The 13,364-nt window shown below is 40.3% G+C and overlaps 1 protein-coding gene across 3 annotated transcripts in view; it reads left to right on the top strand.

The window, feature by feature from the left end:
- Positions 1 to 13,364, top strand: part of pcsk5b (proprotein convertase subtilisin/kexin type 5b) — a 67,891-nt gene that overhangs the window by 1,325 nt on the left and 53,202 nt on the right. For 2 of the 3 annotated variants that reach the window (XM_034118094.1, XM_034118095.1), the window contains exons 2-4: positions 4,001 to 4,105; positions 11,171 to 11,323; positions 12,578 to 12,721. In XM_034118094.1, coding sequence (XP_033973985.1) covers positions 4,001 to 4,105; positions 11,171 to 11,323; positions 12,578 to 12,721 — 402 coding nt within the window. Of the gene's footprint in view, positions 1 to 4,000; positions 4,106 to 11,170; positions 11,324 to 12,562; positions 12,722 to 13,364 lie in introns of all 3 variants that reach the window. The other variant, XM_034118093.1, reaches the window with a different exon arrangement.

Genomic DNA, 13,364 nt, shown 5'->3' on the forward strand with positions numbered 1-13,364 from the left:
GTTTTTCTTCTGTGTTTCTTTATTAATTATAATCCACCACTAGCTGAACACATTGAAAATAAGCTTGTCATCTATTGGTAGTAGTAAACCACCAAGCACATGTGCATCAACAGTGTAACACCTTACAATTCAGATCTGACCTTCAAGGCCAAATGGAGGTTAAATCTAACATGAATTCCAACCCGAGCTGTAAAAAAGGTACATAAGTACGGTAGGGAAACACTGCGATTTGTCTGTCTCTCGTCACATTGTGTCATTTTATTATCCAACAGGGTCTGCACAGGTCCAGGAGGAGGGGTTTTAATGGTCACTTTGTTTTGGCAAAGTTTAAAGAAGAATCCGGTGTCCCTTTGTAATGAAAAAGAAATGCACCACACAAACGTGGACCCCACACATACTTCAGAGTATCGTGACCAAAATACGTGGGTAGTTCATGCCTGCACTTGCCGACGCGAAGACGGCGTGGAACAGAGGGGGGCATTCTGACAGGTTGTTGTGGGGTAGCCTAGTCAACAGCTATTGAACCCCCCCCCCCCCTTTCCTCTTCGCCTTATCCAGCCCGCCCACCCACTATACTCCCCAGAGAGCAGGCCTTAATGGCCTCGTTTATCCCCTCTCTTTGACGGGAACTAATGTGTGGAGTCCTCCCCCCCCCTTTCCATACCAGCCCCCATAGGAATTCCCCTGTGGAGTGCACTGTCGCCCCCAACCCCCACCATTCGCCCTAATTTCCATCTCAATATGGAGTGTTCATTGGACTTTGACACCTCATAGACAAGAGTTTTACTTCACTTCCTGGTTTTGGGGTCAGCTGAAAGCCGCTCCCATGGGAGCGATAACAGCACACTCTGGTTTCCTAATGTGAACTTTGACATCCCTATCATCAACCCCCTCCCTCATATATCAGTGCAGCACTAATAAATATTGAAAATTGATTTGAACTTATCAAGTGAGAACACATATTGCATTTGTTTGCAGTTGGAAATTACTGTATATTGCGAAGGCACACCGTAAAAGTTATTTCAACTAAACTTGCTTTGACTATTCATAATCATTGGACTGTTTGCAATACACTATTTAGGTATATTACTGATACATCTAATGGGGTTATTCCATGTAAAGGAAAGCAAAACAGGGGGATGGGTAAGGAAAACATGTGACATTGGGACAATATACTCTTCTTGCCAGGGGTGTAAAGAGAAAAACAGACAAAGATAACCACACACAAGGAGATGGAGGGAGGAGGGAGAAAAAGAAGGGACGATAGATGGACGGAGGGATGAAAAGAGTTGGCATGGAGTGAGAGAGCATCTCGTTGGGGAATTCTGGGTAATCCTCTTAACCATGGAGCCCCCTTCCCAGACTAAGACAGTGGCCCAAAATGAGTCTAATCACAAGACAAGATCCTTGATGTGGATATCTGTTCAAACTGAAGAGAGGAGTTGGATCCATTGAGAGGTAGACCTATGATCTGTACCCAGAAAGGGGGCATTGCATCGATAACACGTTTTGAGATTATTGGTTGATCTGTCGGTTCTTAAAGGGATCAGGCCTGGGATGTTGTTGTTAATAAGAAATGTATCACTCATGCTGATCATTTGAACCAAGCTGATAATCCAGTGTTGGTGATGATTAACAAAAACAATCAGTGTCTAGCCTGATCCATTTGAATTCTTATGATGGGCCAGTAGATTATATTGCAGTGTGACAACAAGCCTTAACAGAATAAATAAAATTTCAGTCTCAATTTGCCTCCATCTATCCATATGGGGACTGGATTGTATCAGCGTCAACCTTGATGTCACACCACGTAGGACAAAGTTAGATAACATTTATTTTGTAATTCCAATTACACTTTTGTAGGCACACCAGATGTTTTTTGCACTTACCTCACGTCTGTGGCAGCAAACATTTATCTTATTCTCACTTATTCATGTCAAGCCTACACCTATATCTTTGAAATCTAATCCAAGTATTACACACCCTGAATCAGTCCCGGCAAAAGTGGTATTACTGTAAGTCATCTGTGTCAAGTAAGATTGAAATGGTAATACATAAAATAACAAACGCCTGTGGTGCAATACATCATGAATCAATGAACTGCCAGTAGTTTGGCTTCACACATTTGTTACGACATAATTCCTGGTAACCAAAGATGATGCAGAAGTTCAGATTCACTGAGTTCAGTTTACTTTATCACCTCTGCCGTTTGTTATTTATTCTATTTTCAAAACTCAATAGGAGGATGAACTCCTCGAGATGCCACAAAGGTGTCCTCAGACACAAAAAGTGGAAGTTAACAAACATTTAAGCGAGGGAGGGAGATGTATTACAAGTGGTGTTGAAGCTATGATTAGGATGTGCATGTCACTGTATTAGGTGATTCTTCTAAAAACACACATTGTAGATGGCTTTAAAAAGAGCAGTGCAGTAAAGTTTAAAACCTGCCTTTAGGGTTTTTTTAATTCTGTGTGTAGAGCTTTTCCCTACAGACACTCCTAGAGTGAGGGGTGGCCTGCTAATGGGAGTGCAGATGTTGGGTAGATTAAATAGGCATTGGAAGCACGATATGTTTGGACCTGTTTACACTATGAGAAGTATCCAAAGTGGTAGCTATTATGGCAGCACATTTTTTCAGCATTTATGCAGAATGCTTTTAACTCTGATAACCAAAGACATCTAACGTGTGCCGCATGTTTAGCTAATGTTTGGTGTTTGCTGGAAGGTGATCCAGAAGGGCCAATTGGGACTTTCTTGTTTCTCATTTCATCTGTCTTGAAGCTGTAGAATATGTGTATGTGCATGAGCTTTGAGCTGAAAGCTGATCTAATGGGTTGTGTAGCGGTGGAGCTCAGCTGTGGATCAGTGGCGCGCCACAGGACCCTTGGCAGCCATGACAGTTTGGATTGTATGGTCTTTATCAATTATTAAAAGTAATCACCACTGTCCAGCAGCTTGACGTTCTCCTCATCCCTCTGTCACTCAAAGTCTGTGTGTACACTTGTCCGTCTGTCTCATTCTGTCTTTGTGTGTGTTTTTGTTTGACTTGTCTGCCCTTTCTGTCTCACCTTTTAGTCCACGTCTTCTTCTCTAATAGTTTTTAAGACCTCAACATAACTTTTTGTATAGCCCTTTAATGTTTGTTTGTATAGGGGCAGGTATGTAATATCGACGACTGACATAGCCAAGGAATTGCAATGCCTATGCCGAGATGGGCTTCTTTTTTTTTAGATACACCAACAAATAAACAGGAGACTAAACAAAACACAATCTCAACAACAGGTACATACATTGAAACACAAAGAACTAAACGAGAAATACGGTGAATTTAAGACAAACCAAAGCTGCATAAAAGAAGAAGCATCATATCACTTATGATTACTTCACTGGTCCTTTTATAAAAATGATCCCAGTCAGGATACACTTTTGAGTTTTCTAGGAAAGGAATTCCACATGTTGATCCCCCAAATAGGAAAAAGCTGTTTTCTATCAAACGAGGATTCATGCAAGGTCACCTCACATTTCATGTTGTTTTAAAAAAACTCAAGCTTTGAGTGGAACCACAAAATCGCTGAGCACCGATCAACCTAGGCATTTAGGATTTTAAGATTAGAAAACCGATTAAAATTATCAACAATCAAGGCTACCCTACATCAACACATTTGACAAACATGGATATTAAAACTATAACCTACTCTACTACTTTGAGAGAAGGACCTAAAATTACACATTTATTCTTTAAAGTACTCAGTCACTCACAACAGGACTTTACTCTATTCATAATTTCTGTCTTGTGTTTGTACAATGTGTTTACAGCACGTGTCTATCTGTTTCAAAATGCAAAACGTCTCTAGAAGAATAAATAGAGGACACGGTTGTTGATTACTTTTAGTTGGTTACCATAATGAGTTATGTGAGGTAGAAAGGGTTATGGAATTCATAAATAAGTTTCAAAATAAATAATAGATAACAATAAATAATGTATACATGTGTTTTGCAGATCGGGGATCTCAAAGACCACTATCACTTCTTCCATAGCCGGACCATCAAGAGGTCGACATTGTCCAGCCGCGGTCGCCATAGTTTCATCTCCATGGAGCCCAAGGTAAGCCTGATGTATTGTTTTGTGAATGATGGGTTGAGAATCCAAATACTTTATATCTCAAAGATTTATATTTAAATATCTGTCCTATTCCATCTGGAAATTGAGTTATTGAATAGTAAATTGCCCTATGGCCCACTGGTTAAAGCCCTTTCATTTGCAGTATTATAAACTGGGTGTCTGTGTAGTCACTCCTGGGAAATAAAAAAAAAAGTAAAAAACGGAGATCTTCAAGTTTGTAACTGGAGATAGTTTCTTAACTCGAGGTTCCAATACCAGCTTTAACGATTAATCAATAAAGGTAAATTATCACGATAAATGACATTTATTTGTCTTATTATTGACATATCGATTAGCAGTCCCAAGTTAATTAATTCAGAGTAAAGGAGAAAAACAAATCTCATGTTTTCTACTTCACGTTGTTTTGGATTGCCTTATTAAGTCTAAAAAACATGTTTGCAAGGCATCCTAGTCATCTGAACAATATTTAGTTTTGTGTAAGTTTGACCTCAGCTAAACCCTTCTTCTTGTCCTGTCAGTGCTCCTCTCATCACTGCCCAACCCTCGCTGCATTATTAATGAAGCCTGAACTTTACACCACTCTGAACTTAATCAAAATACGTAGAACAATTTGCCAATTCAAAGCAGCACATTGTTATTGTTTAGCCTTTTTCCTTTACTGATGATTAAGAGATTGGTGTGTACTAGTGCTACATTTAAATTATATGACAATACAGTTTGATTCTAAACATGTGAAAGCCTCACTCTAATAGAGTATTGTTTTGTTAAAAGTGGATTTTTGCCTGTTTTATGAAGTGAAACCAAGCAGGCCGGCACATGATCCTGAGAAAATAAGATGAAACTCCCCTTAGAAATATTGACTTTTTGGAAATTCAGCAATGACTTTGTGAGAGTGTTAAGGGCAGTCGAATCACGAGCATGCAAGTTTGTTTGCTTCTGTGATGCACATGGATGCATGCTGACCGCTGAGGAATAATAATGACGTATCAGTATGGCTATAAGAAGAGAGGATTAAATAGGAACAGACATAGTGAGTGAAACATAAAGAAAAGATAACACAATGGCTGTCACCTTTTGTTTTCAACCTAACTTGTGTTCTGCTATCTCCTTGTTTCTTTTCAACTCTTCCTTTCTCTACTTTTTGGTCCACTCAGCTTGTTTTGTCCACCTGCTGTCCTTACCTGTCATCACGTTCCTCTTCTTTTCTTCCTCTCCTATCTCCTTTTATCACTTTCAGCACACTTGTCTCCCTCCCTCCGCCTTTGGTCCTCTTGCTCTCTCGGTTTGTGTCCTGACGCCAGCTGGCCAAGAGATGGAGATTTTAAAGGTGTAGATCAGAGAAGAGAGGTTAACGGAGAGAAGAAGGAGCTTCAACAACAGGAGAGGAGCTGAGGAGAGAAGGGAAGAGGGGAAAGATGAATTAGAGAAACTGAATAAGGGAAAGGCAGTGTGGAGAGGAATGGAGCTGTCAGTGTTTTCACGCTCACTGGTTCTACTTTCAGCGTAATCTGCGACCTGTGTATGTGTTTGGGATCAACATGAGGTCTCGTTTGGCACCAGCGTAGTCTGGCATTGTGCTAATGATGTTTTGCAATCAGGTTTTGTAATAATGACAGCGTGTGTGTTTGTGTGCAAGTGAGTCAGATGGGTGTAGCGGTGCCATGAAAGGCGCACCCTGCCATCCACAGTAGTTATTGGCACGCATGTTACCATGGTGATGCAGTACAGCAGAGATTACTGCTTTACGGCATCTGCCTTAACTGCAGTGTCACTTACCTCTCAGGTCAAAGGCTTCTTATTTGTTCACACTGGTGTATGACTCTGTGAAGGCCGTTGACTTGGAGAGAGTGTGTCTTGAGTTGGAAAGCTGCTCCATTTTATTCTGTTTTCAAATATAACATTTAGATTTTAAGACTATTATGGGATTGTTATATGAGCATTTCTGGAAGACAGAGAAGACCCAAACTAATTTGTAATCTCAAAATAAGGACATTTCTAAATGACCATAATTCCCATTTCAATAACACTCTTTTATAAAACAACTTTTTATTCTCTTAAGTTATTGTAGTGTCGTTGTAATTCAACTAAAATGCCAGTTACACTCAATGTTTGAAATGTCGGTTTCCCTTAGTGAATCACCATCTGTAAATCATTATGAGAAAGACAAAGTGGTGAAATGCATCTGCAGAGGCATTAAACAGGCATATACAAACCTGTATGAGGAGACCTTCTCTTCGTTTGTTAACCAGCACTCGGCTTGCACCTTGCACGGCTCTGCTGACGTGCGCACATGACTCATTCATACTGGGAGTTCCAAGAAAATGTGCACAGCCAGATTTTTTTCTTGTAGCTCTGCACTGTTATTAGTTTTTGGTGTGAAATGAGTTCAAGTAGACTCGGCCTGCTTTGTTTAAAATCCATTTCTAGCCATGTTGAGTTTACTGTAAACACCAATTGGAGTACTACAGTGATTGTTCCTCCTTTATATAATGGCTTTTGAAGTCTGTGCAGAGATTAGTAGAGAGGAACAAGTGCTGAATGCCGGCTGTCTGTCCGCGGCAGGAGCGTGGTGTTTCCATACGGTTTCACTTAGCCAGACTCTTGTTTACTCAAAGTCATTTATCCAGAAATCTGCTGGAAATCTGAGAGCCAGGTGTGGTCCGCAGCTGTATCCTCGATGGGATGTACTGAAATGCAGAATTGCTTTGACGCCAAAATGTAATTTCAGTCTTTTATAATATCTGAGTTGCAGGCTTCTAGAAGTCATGCCACAAAGAAAACTATATTATTACATTTGAATGAGCTCAAATGATTGAACAGTTGTAAGTCTGCTCAATAGTTACCCATTACGGCATTTGGATATTTTCTTATATTTATAATCATGTTTGGAAGACTCACAGCATCGTGGAGCGTGTGTACCTTGGGGGGTAACTTCACTTGCATATGCACAGTCCCAGATACATGCATCCATAAAACCAGGATACTTTTGGGACATTCTGCCAAATACTCCCCTATCAGTTTTTGCCTTTAATTTGTTTACCAGATGAACCATTAAGCAGTGGATGCCCTGAGAGGAGCACCTACAGCTGGCCAGCACAGCACCACAGGGCTCAATCCGTCTGTGAAAAGTTGGGCTGAGGCCCTAAATTGCACTTAAGAGAGCAGAAAGACCGGCTTCTCATGTCGGTCCAAGGGTTGTTGTGGGTGTTCTGCTACACAAGCCTTTTGACCTTTTTTCTTTTTTTAAACTCCCACATTTCTGTTCATTTGCCTGCAACTCAAACGGCGTCTCAAAAACAGCAGTGAAAGTGGATCAATTTGTTCCCATTTGTTCTTTTGAAGTGAACTCTTCCCCAGTTTCCCCTGGTTACTGACCCAGCCAGCAAGAGCCACCTGCTAACTCTTACACAGAGAGGGAATGAGAGAGAGAGAGGAGGGAGGAAGGGGGTTGGAATGGGGAAAAAGAGAGAAAGACAGGCAATCTAAGAGAAAAAATCGGCATCTGCAGAGAAGACCTGAAATGCCACCAAGGAGAGACGGCAAGGGTGGGATCGAGATGAGAAAAGTAAAGAGTGAGATAGGAGAGGGAGAAATGAAAAAAAGCAGGGTGACGGTACAGGTGATCGCACATCATTCATCTGCTCCACCAAGCTGGAGTTAAAAATATTGAGTAGATCATATCTTCATGCCCCAAAGCCTACCCTCAAATTGGCAAAGAAAAATTACATTACATTACATGTTACTTTTATCCAAAGCGACTTACATACTCAATACTGTGGCCAATCCCCACAGGAGCAATTTGGGGTGAAGTGTCTTGCCCAGGGACACAACGACATGCTGACTACAGTAGGGTTTGAACCTGTGCTCCCTTGATCCGAACACCAACGCAATAGCCCACTGCGCCACACGCCTCCCTCCCAACAAAGGCAGTGATACATAGGCACGTTTTAGAGGCATAATGGAGAGCAATATTGTCTTTGTTTGGATCGGGATTGGCAAACGTGACACAATTGAGGCCAATAACCGCAGGCTGTTACCATTGAGTGGTGTTCTTGCAGCGAAAACAAAAAATGGCATAGCCCTTGATTGCTTTAGAGTAGCCCTTGATTGCTTTACAGTTGAATACCATTTATTCACCTCAGGTCGTCCTGCAAATAGAGGATGAATGTGTTTTTAAAATATATTCATGTAAAGAAAGCAACCTATGTTTGTTCCCAGTTTTTTATCTAGTAAGATAGGGACTCGTTTAAAAAAAATCTGTGTTCTCTTTTTTTAACTTTTGAAAGTAATCGCATGAAATACCTGAAAAGACACATTTTGTAGTTAAACTTTTTATTAGAAAGTAACACGAAAGATTTGAAAAGCAAACCAATATTATTTTGACTACACGGCACAAGGTAGATGAACACTTGAGTGTTTCTGCTCCTGCTGTTAGAAGGTCTTGTAGCACCAAGGTAAATGTACCGTATATAGCAAAAATAAAGCCTGGTACTTCACTGATCCTAAATGCTTTATTTAGCACCTCTTCAGGGAGGATCAAAGACATTATTTTCTGCAGAGCAGCACCTGACAGAGGTTTAAGTGTTTCAGTGTCTTGCTGAAGGACACTTGTGGATACTTGCCAGAACCCAAATGCAGGAACTTGTCACATTCAATTTAGCTGACGCTTTTATCCAAAGTGACACACAATAAGTGCATTAAACCATAAACATACAAACTCGGGACAACAAGAAACATTCAGGTTAATTTGCTTTGCTTTTTTCATCAGGCAACTTCAACAAAAATCGGAGACATCTGAGGTTAACTACAAACCGATTGAGATCTTACTTTAGCAATTTATTCTTTCCCCGCCATATGTTAAGGGTCCATCTCGTCGGTCTGCAAAATAATGTATGGCTTAAAGGACAGATGGCAGTGATGCATTATTTGTCAGACCTTTTATTGAATTACCAAGGAACAGACGAGAGCAGTTAAGAGTTACAGTGCTGATCAAAGATTGAGGTTGATGCGATGCTAATGTATGCAAATTGTAACAATACACCAGAGCTTCAGCACAGATCCACACATGCACATTTCCTGATGACAGTGTTGTTTTTGGGGCTAATGGCGTGTGTAAACGGTCATTTTGAAGCTGATGTTCCTGACAGAACTTGGCGTGAAATGAACTGAGACCTCAGCAGACGTACGAGCACACTGCTGAAACAAAACGTCTCACTGCGCTTTGTACTCATTCTGGTCTGTCGTTTCTTTTCCTCCCATATCTTGCCCTCGTATAAGCAAGGTCTCCACTCTTGGGTATGTCATTTACCGACTGATTTTCTGCTCTCCCTCCTTTACGATCTCTAAAAAGCTATATACTTGAGTTATTAAATCAATTTGTAAAGTCAATCATCCTCCCTCCACTTGCTGTCTTTCGGTCTCACTTGCTATTTGTTTTCTCTTCCCTCCTCCTCGGGCTCTGTCTTTTTTTTTATTGACTCTCCAGGGTCTCGTTCTCTTCAGCTCTTTATCACCTCTCCTTCTCTCGTCTTATCTTGTCTTGTTGCCTTCCTCTCCAACTCTCCGGAGAGCCTGGCAGATTATTTCAGTGCATGAGAGAGAGCAGATAATCACTCTGCAGTCATTATGTCAGCTTTTCTCTCCTCACTGTCTGCTAGAGTTGTATTGATGTGGAGAAAGGCTCTCTCTTTGCAGTGGGACATTGTTCACCAAAGCCTCAGACTCCTGGATCTAGCAAACGGAGCATCAAAACACTTTTTCTGTGTGAAATGTACTCTATTGATTAATCTGTTATAGGCAGAGTCAGTAGATGTTCATCGCTTCAGCAGGAGTGCACATTATTTGCCGTATAAATAAAAAGTAGACGTCTGAACTAGTTGTTTTCCCGAAGTCTGTTGAAAAGGGTCCTACTGAAGTCTGTGTAAGCTGTCACTCAATCAGGTTTTTGTGTTAAGAAATAATTTATTTATCCACATTAACATATCAAGATGCTTTCATACAGCTTCACACATGCTCCCTCTCAGTTTTATGCCTGCTGATATTTTAGGTTGTGTGTTTTCATTGTTGCTGCTACAGAAACACTTCTCATGGTGTCTCTTTAGACAGATTAAGTCTGCAGGACTGAATGTAGACTAAACACAAGATGTCAGGTTTTAAAAAGAGGTGACCAGCCCTCTTGTTCAGATCCAATAATGCTGATTTTGAAATCGGAAAATTCCGTCTGAAAGTGAAACGAGATTCCTGCCAAGGAATGCCTTGTGCCTTGAAGCGAGCCCATAACATTTGAGAGATTGATGTTACCTGAGAGACATTTATGTCTTTGGTGCATATGTGTGTGTATTAGTCTGTCTATTTTGCAGATGGGATGAAAAGTACTGATGGAGAGGAAAAATTGAGTCCACTAAAAAACCCTTGTAGGCTAAAACTAGAAAGAATAAAAGGTGATACTTCTTGAACGCAGGATTTCGGTTCTATAGTTTATCTCCGATTCTTTTTTACAAGTCTTAATTTACTCATCTTTGTTGCAAGTTATTCAAAAATGAGTCATATGGCTGAAATCACTTTACAGCTGAGCATTGTCACACTTTTAAAAATGTTTTCTTAAAAATGAAAATCACCTTTACAAGTGAAAGACTGCTTTTTTTTAAATTCCGCTTTGTTTGCTGCTGCAAGTAAAATGTCATCTGGATTCATGGCTCACCCATAGCAGGAATGTAATTCTCCTCTGCTGCTTTTTTATGTTTTGCCTGTGCTGGTCAGGCGCCTCAGTATATTCGCCATATCTATTCTGTGAAGATAGATATGCCAAAAAGAGGAAAAATAACCAGGATGTTCACTTTTCTGTGGAAGATGCAGCACTCATTAATGAAAAAGATCCCAGGTTTTTCACAACTGTATATTTTCCTGAGTGTACATGTTGAATCATTTACACACCATTTCAAATGAACTTTGATGACATTCCACCTTTTGCCTGATTGTACTGGTCATCCAGTATTTCTATCACTGTGTGGTATTGCTCGATGCTTACTCCGTTTTTGTGTGTTTCAGGTGGAGTGGATACAGCAGCAGGTGGTGAAGAGGAGGATCAAGAGGGATTACCAACTTGTCCCGCCCCTTTCCTTGACAAGCCCCGCCCACAGCAGCCCTGCCCAGAACAACATATTCTATAATGACGCCAAGTGGAGCAGTATGTGGTACATAGTGAGTACGCTGTATACTCCTAACGCAGTTTATCCCCGCCTGTTTGCATGTTTGTCGCACCAAAACACGCATATCGCAGTCCGAGGCAAATGCTGCGCAACATCATTTAGGGTCCTTTATGCTGTCTTTGTCTGCTCCCCATATTTATCGGGTTTGTGGGTCAAAGGTCAGCCGAGGTCATGGCATGATCCTGATTACTGCAGGGTCAGTGAAGCTGAGGGATTTGCGTGTCTGTTTCCCTGAATGAAAGGCTAGAAGAGCCATAGTGAGGACATTTTTTGACTTAATTTGAAAACAGAAAATGTAGGGTCAGGGTGAGACATTCAGTCCACAGCGTTCTGCTTTTTCAAATCATTTCCCCTTCAAGCGTGCACACACAGAAGCACACACACCCACACAGTACATTCAGATTCTCATTGCAGAGATTTGCCTGCTTATCACGAGTGTTTGCATACACCCATTAGAACATTGCTCTTTAAGATACGCATTTGTGTGTTTGTGGTGGAGTGTACTCTGCTCTGTCAATTGTTAACTTTGTGAAGATAACTGCTAATACTTTGACCAGAGGTTTAAAACATGTTTTTAGTTGTAGGAAAGACTCTCTGAACTGTGTTTGCAGGTGTACTTTGAAACAAATGCTTCCTCTGGTCATTTTACTGACAAAATACTTGTAATTTGACACACATAATGACACTGAAATATTTTTGTCAGTTTGTCCACATGGGATTTTGATCCAATTTTTATATATATATATATATATATATTTTATATAAAAAAAATAAAAAAAAATGTACAAATGTTCAAAAATAACTTGGACTTTCGAATCAAATGAAAAGTTTAATTCTTTAGTTAACATACTTTAAAATGTATTTAAGGTATCTAAATGTTTATTTGGCATGTAAACAAATGACAGCTGGTAGCACATGCAGTGCTTTTAAAACAATGTGAAGGGGAGGATATTGAATTGCACAATAACAGCAAGAAAAAGTGTTGTGACTGAAACAGCTGAGTAAGAGTTGTCTGAGATTTCACTTTTTCAAACACTTTGAGACTTTACTTGTTTGGACTGGTTTATATGTGTCCGTGCCTCTATGTAAAAAAAGGTATGGCTCACATACCATTTTTGAAGTAAAGTGGAAAATGTCATTATTTGAGCCTTTTCATATTTAAGGCTCTGCATCCGTTTTGTTTTGTTTTCCCACTCCTCTTATTTGTCACCTTCTCTTTTTTCACCTCCTGCCCCCCTCACTGCAGCACTGTAACGACAACGTCCATAACTGTCAGTCGGATATGAACATCATGGGGGCTTGGAAGAGGGGCTACACGGGTAAAAACGTGGTGGTGACCATACTGGATGACGGCATCGAGAGGAACCACCCAGACCTCTTTCAGAACTACGTGAGTGTGTATGTATGCATGTGTAGGGCGGCTATGAGCGGCATTGCATGTGTGTGTATGTGTGTACATGTTGATTCCTTAGTGGTCACTGAAAATGTAAAAAAAACAAAAACCTTTTCATCTATATGTCTGGGTGTGAAGTTTATAGTTATCAAATGTAGGCTATATGTAATCTGTATTTGTGTGTTTGGCTACGAGTTTGCCTTATTGAGGATTAACAAGTCCCATCGGTAACAGCATTTCAGTTGTCTGATTATAAATATATCAACAATGATTATCTTTTTTAAATAAAGTACTATTGTTATTATAGTAATTGAACACATTCATTTGATTTCATACATATTCATTGGTTATTCCCCTTGGAATGTTAAAAGATACCTAAGTCTCAAAATGTAAACTACATTTCGATACTGTAATATGGATCAGATAATCATGCGTCATGGATCACACTTCCAAGGAAGGCTTCCCGGAACCTGTGGGTGTTCAGGAATGCTGACATGTTTATTTGTTTGTGGTTACATACTTTATGTGCATGCCGAGGTATGTCTACGTCAGACCAAGGCTGGATAGTTAGAGGAACTTTTTTGGCCTGTGGCGGTAGGTAAGGCCATCAATCAACTGTGCAGATAAAATGATTCACCCC

The sequence above is a fragment of the Trematomus bernacchii genome, unplaced genomic scaffold (genome assembly GCF_902827165.1).
Source record: "Trematomus bernacchii unplaced genomic scaffold, fTreBer1.1, whole genome shotgun sequence".
Classification (NCBI taxonomy): Eukaryota; Metazoa; Chordata; class Actinopteri; order Perciformes; family Nototheniidae; genus Trematomus; species Trematomus bernacchii.